The sequence below is a fragment of the Palaemon carinicauda genome, chromosome 5 (genome assembly GCF_036898095.1).
Source record: "Palaemon carinicauda isolate YSFRI2023 chromosome 5, ASM3689809v2, whole genome shotgun sequence".
Lineage (NCBI taxonomy): Eukaryota > Metazoa > Arthropoda > Malacostraca > Decapoda > Palaemonidae > Palaemon > Palaemon carinicauda.
Window position 1 is genome coordinate 165,904,781 of NC_090729.1, and position 10,000 is coordinate 165,914,780.

At 32.8% G+C, this 10,000-nt stretch overlaps 1 protein-coding gene across 3 annotated transcripts in view; it reads left to right on the plus strand.

The window, feature by feature from the left end:
* The window catches only part of LOC137640647 (uncharacterized), a 22,768-nt gene that overhangs the window by 6,460 nt on the left and 6,308 nt on the right, over positions 1 to 10,000 (plus strand). Inside the window, exons 1-3 of one of the 3 annotated variants that reach the window (XM_068373143.1) lie at positions 1,513 to 1,729; positions 7,950 to 8,173; positions 9,715 to 9,873. In XM_068373143.1, the coding sequence (XP_068229244.1) occupies positions 8,096 to 8,173; positions 9,715 to 9,873 (237 nt within the window). In that variant the 5' untranslated portion in view covers positions 1,513 to 1,729; positions 7,950 to 8,095. Of the gene's footprint in view, positions 1 to 1,512; positions 1,730 to 6,936; positions 6,956 to 7,949; positions 8,174 to 9,714; positions 9,874 to 10,000 lie in introns of those variants that run through there. The other 2 variants (XM_068373144.1, XM_068373142.1) reach the window with 2 other exon arrangements.

Genomic DNA, 10,000 nt, shown 5'->3' on the forward strand with positions numbered 1-10,000 from the left:
TTTTTTATTTATTCGTTACAGTATATTCATTACTTCTCATCTTTTCTACAATAGGCGGAATTTCCATTACGAATTGTGAAGTAGATGTCTACGGAACTAACACTCCAATTTCCATAAGAAATAGTTAGTTGTTCATTAAGTGTGAAAGTGTAAAAGTTCAATCAGTAAATGAAAGACAATGCACGGCGTATCCACGTCCTTGTTGAGAGATTAATGTAAACCATCATAGTGAAGCTACCACTGAATAATTAATTTCTGATATTATCATCTCATATTAAAATCATTAACTCATAGAAGTAAAAACGTGAAGCTTCAATTCCATTAAATTTACAGAGGCTTCACAAGACCTCGGACTTACAGCATTAAGATTTTCCAACAAATTCCAACAAGGATTACAGCTTTGCTATTAACAACCCGAATAACAACAAGAGCAACAATAATCATAAAAGTGACGGCAATGATGATAGCAATAATTATATATATATATATATATATATATATATATATATATATATATATATATATATATATATATATATATATATATATATATATATATATATATATATATATATATATACACAGTATATATATATATATATATATATATATATATATATATATATATATTCTGTGTGTATAAGTGTATATATATATATATATATATATATATATATATATATATATATATATATATATATATATATATATGTGTGTGTGTGTGTGTGTGTGTGTAATGTATATATACTAACTAAATATATACACACAAACAAAGCAAATGTCTAGACAGCGTGGTTACTGACAGATAGACGCGATACACATAGGTCGTTGAACTTGTTTTATTTTGCACCGTCACTGAGAGGAAAACATTGCGTTTTATAAGCCGTTATGAAGTGAGAGAGAGAGAAAGCATTTGCAACTGGAGACTTATTTTGGATGACTTCAATCCACGCACCTAGTGTTTATGGCCTATTTCAAACCACATTTTACAAAGAATCAGTTTCAATGCATCTTGTCTACAAACGTCAGCTTTAAGGTCGATACCAGACGCGTCGGGGGGGGGGGGGGGGGGTTTAATCTCCCCAAACCCTCCAAACTGAGTCGACCCTTTCCCTATTGAAGGTCTGTACGTCAAGCATGGCGTGATCGAACGAGCGGCGGACGGCCCACCGGACTCAGTTACTAAATAGCAGCGTAAACATAAAGTAAGGATTTGTTTATGTAGAAAACGTTTGGATTGGAAGAATAACAATAATGTACAGATAGTACAATAGAACTGGGCAAAGTAAAAGAAAGTGCATTCGCAAATGGAAGACCGTTAATTAAACTGGCAATGATCTAGAATCATAATAAATCAGACGTCTTGGCAACTTAAACAGTGGGGTGACTCTCGGCTGAGGAGCGCGCGCTCATATCCCGCCCTTGAACTAACGTTTTCATGGTCACCCCTCCGTTCCCCTACCCTAACAGGGATCCCTGGGTCCTCAGGATTCCTCTGATTGTGTAGCCGGTCGCATGGTGAAAGCGCTCGCATCCTTTTTATTACCTGTATTGTATATTACCTGGTTAACTAACCTTAATACGTTTGAAATAGCAATAACTAAAATTCGAGATAGCAATAACTGAAACATTACATAGGAATTGTCAAAATAGCCAAAGTTTCTTCACAGTGAAACGTGCGGGCGGTAATAACGTGATGATGCGAACACCGTTTGCACCAATTGCTGGGGTCAGTGGTTTATTTAGTACAATGAGGTTTTATTGTCAACAATGCTACATAAAAGGTTGAATATTTTGTGAATATTCCTGCTAAGTTAGACTGTTCCAAAACAGTTGCTCAGATATCATTTTACTGTGCTTCGTTACCCGAGAATAAAGAAAAAAAAAAGCAGTTTAGAAAAATCATAGAATGCAGATGCAAATTCTTGCATACCTCTTAATGTGGATTGCAAGCGTGTAGAATAAAAAGAAGTGACAGTCGTTTCTTTAGTTTATTGCCCGTGAGCTTAGTCCAAAGGCTCTTTCAGTTCGTATTTAGTTTATTTATAATATCTTTTGCTTGCCTTCAAGTACTAGGTAAGAATTTGCCACCTTCTCACATTCGTTATCCTTTTCTCTTTCGATAATCGATTTGTTATTATTTTTCAAAATGAGCAAATGTTCACATAATAAACATAGAGACATTATAAGTATCATTATTACTTAATCCAGCTGGCATGGGAGAAAATTAAATTCATAGCTACAAATAAAACTGGCAAACAAATTCGTGCTAATAAAAACTATAAAACGGTTTTAACAATAAATACTGCCTGCTAAAAATAGATAGTATACAAACAAAAGAAATGCATAAAAGCTGTTTTAACATGGGGTCACTTTTATTTTTTAATATGGTATCTTTCTTCAGTATATATATATATATATATATATATATATATATATATATATATATATATATATATATATATATATATATGGGTGCATGTATGTGTGTTAGTACAAGTGTACATATACTGTATATATATATATATATATATATATATATATATATATATATATATATATATACTGTATATATATACATATATATATATATATATATATATATATATATATATATATATATATATATATATATATATATATATATACATACATATATATATATATATATATATATATATATATATATATATATATTATGTCTTACAAATAGCATTATTTACAACAATGGTGCATTGATAACATGATCTCATATAAACGGTTATACGAATTTACCGCAAAATTTAATACATTTTCAGTCATTTAATCAATCCTCCACCGCTCATTATCCCAAGCACATCCCCAGACAATTCTGCTTCATCTATTTTCTTTAACGCTTATTCAATAATGAAATTACGTCGTTCACATAATGCGGGTTAATGTGAACTCAGTAACTTCTGCGACTGTTTCTTTCACTTTTGAGTGTAAGGTAGGTCAAGGCATTGGGATGATCGTACATCTGGCCTTTGAAAATATCTTATTCATGATGAATATTACTTTCGTATTATGATTGGTAGAAGTATTGTCAAATCTTTGCGTTTTGTTTGCGTGTACATATACATAGAAATATGAGAACACACAAACATACATACGTGCATTATATATATATATATATATATATATATATATATATATATATATATATATATATATATATATATATATATATATATATATACAATGTATGAGTATGCATGTTGTATATACATATATACTGTACATGCACAAACCTTCATGAGTATTATCACAAAGTAGGGAAAGTGACAATGTTACATCATCGTTTGCTACATTAATAGAATGTAATGTATTAATGTTTATCTTTCTATTTCTTTCAAAGAAAACGTAATAATCTATGAACTTTGACAGAGAACCTATAGCTATATCATAGCAGACGGTTTTATAATATTGCAAAGAGATACATAAATTCCAGCAGCGGCATCTCTTGGCATGTGTTGAAATTCTTCACTACCGGACGGAACACCAGAGTACTTTAATTCGTTAGTTGTTAAGTGGGGTTGATTATTTCAAATCACTTTACTTGTGCCATTAGGCTAGTTTTCTTGCCAAATTCTATGCAGAAGCTTGTTAAAATATATGTTTAACGCGAGTATGTGTCAATTTATATATATATATATATATATATAGAGAGAGAGAGAGAGAGAGAGAGAGAGAGAGAGAGAGAGAGAGAGAGAGAGAGAGATATATATATATATATATATATATATATATATATATATATATATATATATATATATATATATATATATATATATATATATATATATAAACACCATTTATTCCAACTCCCCAGTTAATTTTATCGAGCTAATATCTTTGTTATAATAAAGATAAAGAGCGAGCCTACAAAAAAGTCATCGATTTTTCATTCATATGCGTAAATAAGTTGATATATTGGTGGAATTAAAAAAAATGTGAAAATTCCATTTCGGTCAAGGACATTCTGACAAACTTCAATGCAAAAAATTCTTCATGGCCCCAAAAATAAATCTAACTTTCACATACGATATGAGGTATTATTAACAATTCAGAAGTTGCAAAAACTAAACCCTTTTTCAAGGCCTATGTATGAAGCAAGAAATAGTCTTCTTATGTTAAATGATGTCTTTTGACACCTTCAAGAAAAAAAAAAACATAGTTACCTAGGATTTTTACGCATTTCAAACTATACAAGATATAAATATATCATAAATTTAAATCATATGCAAAGTTTCTTAAGATTTTTACATATTTCAAACTATACAAGATATAAATATATCAGATTTAAATTACATATAGTTTCTTAAGTTTTTACGCATTTCAAACTATAAAAGATATAAAAATATTATAGATTTAAAATACATACAAAGTTTCTTAAATCTTTATACATTTCAAACTATACAAGATATAAAAATATCATAGATTTAAAATACATATGAAGTTTCTCAAGATTTTTACGCATTTCAAACTATACAAGATATTGTAAAAATGAGCCTAAAAAAATAACAGTTGTCGCGTAGGCAACATACACTTACGAACAAGACGATAGCGCAAATGACAAAACCAAGGTCTATAGAGTTTGGCCAAAACTATCCGGATTACACTGGCGTTGAAGAATAAGGTCAAAGCAGCGATGAAATGACCTTTCTCTTGATCGGAACACTTTGACCATGAAGGAACCAAGGTGACCAACCCTCTCTACCCTTTCTAGTAATTCATAGTACGATATCTAGTCAGGGGAGAGTGTAAATACCACAGTGGTAAACTGCTGACGTGTGGTTTTCATCGCGTTGTTATTTCGTAATGGTCATTGGAGATAAATGCGTCTCCAGCTACTCGATAGAGTAAAAAAAGGAAATATTGTGGTGCCGATTACCAGGTCGTTTTAATTATGTAATTATTTCGTTTGTCACATGGTTGTGGCAATTAAATTATACATGATGGGAGCCGGGGAATTAGACGACTTTTACATCGTAAAGAGGATTCATTGTCTAAGTTAATTTTCACAGAACATGAGCAGAAATCTTTAGTTAATGAATGGATGAATCTCTTTAGTGGCATAGTCAGTAGAACTATAAATCTCTTGTGGATTTACGAATTACTGAAACAGTTTACTATAACATCCTCATAAGTTATAGAAAACACTGCATCACTTAATAATTACAGACACCCTCGGGGAGAACGGACTTCGAGGGGAAACGGTTAAAATACGTTACAAAGACCTATAATATTGGACGTCTAGGTCCACGCCAGCCATGGCTGAGATAAGCCTACCTTGGCTGATAGGCCTAATATGAGGGTTTGTCTTGCCTCACCATAGCGATGGCAGGTGATGCAACCGCATCTAGCGGTTCTCGCCTCCTTTACTTCCTTTCTCCCCGGTGTACCTGTTGACATGTAAACAGATTCAGTACACGTGTGCTTGGGTCAACAAATAGTTAACGATGACAAGAAACTGGTTCAACCTGATTTGCACACTACCCAGGAGCGTGAAGATGAGGTCACAGGTCGAAAATCGCCTGCCCTGCTTCCTGCGATTATGCTGACCTAGTTAACGGCTATTTGGAATTTGTCTAAACTCCCATGAATTATTTACTTTAATCCCCCGATATTGTGACAAATAATTGAGTGAGGGATACCCTAACGGGGTAAAAGGGTTTTTGTATCGCCATGATTAGCAGAGCTGTACTAGTCGGGGATATCCATACTAGGTTGGTTTGCTATGAGCGATCATTCTTCCACCATCACCAACCCCAACTGGCCAGCGTGGTGATGAAAACTGGCCAAACCCTAGACATGAATAAAGACATATCTGAGGTCTTTGCCCTACAGTGGAATAGAAACAGCTGCATCTTCTGTAGTACTAGATATAGTTAATGAAGTTAGTGCTACTTGTCATTCGGAATTCTTAAACCTATCAACCAAAATGAACCAGTTCCATCCTTCCATCGCGTAGTATCAATTAACAAAATTAAGTCAGAAGAAAGTCAATTCTGTGGTACTCATTACTTGGTGATTTTTATTTGTAGTTTATCTCACAGATGCTATTTAAAATATTTGTGCATCCGCTTACTCATTGATGCATTCAATTTTCGAATTATTAGTTAATAGCCAGATCATAGACCCGGAAGAAAAAGAAGTCTTAGTTTCTTATCGTTTACAAATATTTCATAAATATGAGAATTCAGTTTATGCTCTTAATGAATGTTACTATCAAAATCATCTCAATAAGCTATGAGACCGCTCATATCTTAGCTACGCATTGCACAGATCATGGAGCAGAAGAAAAGGACCAGAATACTCTCAGTAACAGTCGGAGGAGGTCAATGAATTTCTGTTGGATGTATTTAATATGCACAGCTAACCATCACAAGTTACATTCCTCGCCCCTTTTTACGGTGACTTAACAACCCGACTTTGCAATTGTGAAACTTCACTCTTAGGTTTATATTCATCGATTTATGCAATCATACGAACTTTCCAATTACACCCTAAATTAATAAGGATGTCATGCTCAAGTAGAAAGATGAAAATTGTGCTAAGAATAAAAATAAGCACAATTACTAGCATTCAACGATTAGTTAACTATAGTAAAATGCTACACACGCTGTAAAGGGTTAAATTTCTCCCCATTTCCGAAGACCCCCAGTCATTTGAAACTACTTTCAGACGACTTTGCTGCACGCCTGAAAGTCAGATCCATCCGGAAAAAATTAAGAATCGCTTTTAGTTAAGGACCTTGGAGGAAACGGAAACTGTTTAGCGAGTTCTTGATTTTTCCAATCTTTTACTGGATGGAGCTGACTTCCTTTTAAATTCCAGGCTTACAACAGACTTGTTGCAGTTGTCTTGGATAAACGAAGTCCAACGCTTTCTCTTGATTTTTTTTTCTTTTACTAGCGTTTCCTAAATGTTCAGGGTATGTATTTTACACCAAAAGCTCCTTCACTTCCTACATTTCATTGGAGAAAATCACTGCAGTCAACTCGAGGCACATTCGACAGTCGAGTACGTTTAAATTAAAGGCTAATTTGACTGAGGTGTCATTTCACACTCGCTGGGAGTCGTCTGAAACTATATAGTTTCAAATGACTAGGGGAGTCTTCTAGGAGTTATTTGAACCGGTTACACTGGGATCACATAGTGTACATCTGCTAACTCACAATGACTCGAATTTTTTAGTTATAAAGAGAAACAAATGTCCTAACTTTCATCGAATATTTTTATAAATTATGTACAACAGAATATTCATAGCATTTTTTTTTTGGGGGGGGGGGGGTTTGGCAAAATGCTACAGTGGAGTGGCCCTCATTGAATATATTTTGCTAAGTGCTCAAGTGACGGAAAACGTTCGCTGAATATCTTGTAAAAGTTTTGTAGCTAATAACTTTCATTTGAGTTCTGTTGAAAAGTGTTATAGGCGATGAAAAACTGCCGAATACTGCCTTTTGTAAAATGTTACAAACGATTACTGGTAGATTCAATGCCTGAGCAGTCACGTGTATTATTTTCTAATAGTCATGAATTTACAAAATAGTCTTTTTTGTCATTCCAGATCATTTTTTTTTTATTTACAAAACGATTTTTTATTGTACATATTTTTTTTATTTACAAAACTTCTTTTTATTCTAAAAAATTCTTTTAATTTACAAAACCGTCTTTATTATTCCCGATGTTTTTTTTTCTATTCACAAAACGTTATTATTGTCATTAAAGATAATTTTTTGATTTACTAAACGTCTCTTTTATTCTAGATATTTTTTTAATCTTACGAACCGTCATTTTATTCATTCCAGATAATTTTTATTTAATTTCAAAACGTCCTTTTTTTCATTCCAGACAATTTCTTACTTTACTAAACGTTTTATTCTAGATGATTTTTAATTTACAAAACTTCTTTCCTTCCATTCCAGATATTTTTCATCTAATGTAATGAGATAATCATTTCCGTCTTCTGGAGTGAACCGAAGAATTCGGAACAGTCGTTGTACGAGACGAACACGCAGGAGTACACTGCCTAGTTTCTATAGAAGAAACAAACACCAACAAAACCCGAACGATGTTTTCACAAGGTCTCAGAGCCATCGGCGGAAACGCCTGCAGGATGACGTGTGTCGCTTTGAGATCAGCTTCAGAGGTGAGTCCTACGTTGATATTATCATTATCAACTAAATAGTTTAAAAATAGTAATAATTTGGAAATAAATAAAAAAAAATAAGCACTTTCTTTGTAATGTTAAGAATTAGAAACAGAAAAAAAAACTAAAAGATAAAAATGCTCTTTGTAAGGATAGTTCTAGAGATGTGTCGCTTTGAGGTCAGCTTCAGAGGTGAGTCCTACGTTGATACTATCATTATTAACTAAATAGTTTCAAAATAGTAATAATTTGGAAATAAATAAAACATAAGCATTTTCTTTGTAATGTTAAGAATTAGAAAAAGAAAAAAAACTAAAAGATAAAAATGCTCTTTGTAAGGATAGTTCTAGAGATGAATAAGTAGTCACTGTCCAATTTACCTTACATTGCTCCTTTAAGGATCCTATTATTATCATTAGTATTATTATCATTACATCTTATTAAAAGAAGGCATACAATATTTTGTTTAATTACTGTAGGTTACACATTATTAAGAAGTTGGCCCAGAGTTATTGTTACCCCATTTGAATGAATTGTTTAATGCTTTATTCATTAATAATTCCACAATTCTATTACTAAGGTTATTGTATTTGTTTGAAATGTTTTTATTTTTCAAAGAACGCTTCAGTTCGGGAAAATCTGACGAGACGAAAGACTATTTTAGCCGGAAGAGCTCTAACATTTATGGTGGGCGCACGTACGCCCACGATCGTGTATATTTATTGGATAAAAAATGGTTATAAACTTATATGGTCATAAAAAGGCACAAAGTGAATTTCGGTTGGTGGTAACTAATTTTTCTGTGTCAGGTAGTTCACATTCCTATTCTATTTCCAATCCTTTGATAATCTTTACTTTAAGTTTTCAATTATTTGTATTTTTTTTTTCATTTTAGTAAATTCTGGAAAATGACTAATACGTTACATTTGATTTCAATCAATTGGTAAACAAAAAGATATAAAAAAATCTATCACAATGGCAATAGGATTGTTTTCATTAATGCCAGGTAAACTTTTTATGTGATACATTTACGAAATTTTGGTGTATGCATGTTTTGATTTTATATTTTTCACGATAAGCGATATAACCATTTGAACACGGGTTTATACGCTTCTTTCATAATCCTCGGATAAAAGAGAGGTTAATATTTGTGAAACTGTCCTGTAGAGTAATAATATTGATAGTAATAGTAATAACTAGTGTACGCGACACGTCAAAAATGACTGGTAAATATGTAGATACATATGCACACACGCAAACCACCCCCTTCTCACCAGGGCATGACTACTACTCCTCTTACCCTACCCGAAGGACGGGGAGAGCTGACACTTGCTCGTTATCAGAAGGGAGATAATGAAAATAATACTAATAATAATGCATAATACGTAAACGAAACTTATTTTAACTAGCACCAAACGTTAACGGTCTGGTTCAGGCGACAAACGGATGATCATGTGATCTGCAAGACAGCAGAATGAGTGAGCCATTAAGAAAAAAAGCTTAAACAAAACCATCTACTCTAAGTAATCTTTTTGTTCCAGTTACAGACCACCACAAACAGACTGGGGATGTTATCCTCCGGTACAGCAGCTGCCCTGTCAATCATCCAGCTTAGATATTTCAACTCTGTCAAGTACACGTCGAAGATGGAATACTTCAGCGCCAGCGATCACATAAAGTTACCGAGAAAGCTCCAAGACGTAAGTGGGGACGAAAGTAGTTTATTCTAGAAATTCTGGAAATAAACCTTTTTGTTTTGAGAATAAGCGCGAGCAAACTCTTACCTTTAAAAACCGGGTTACTATTGAATTTCTTTTACTTATTAGC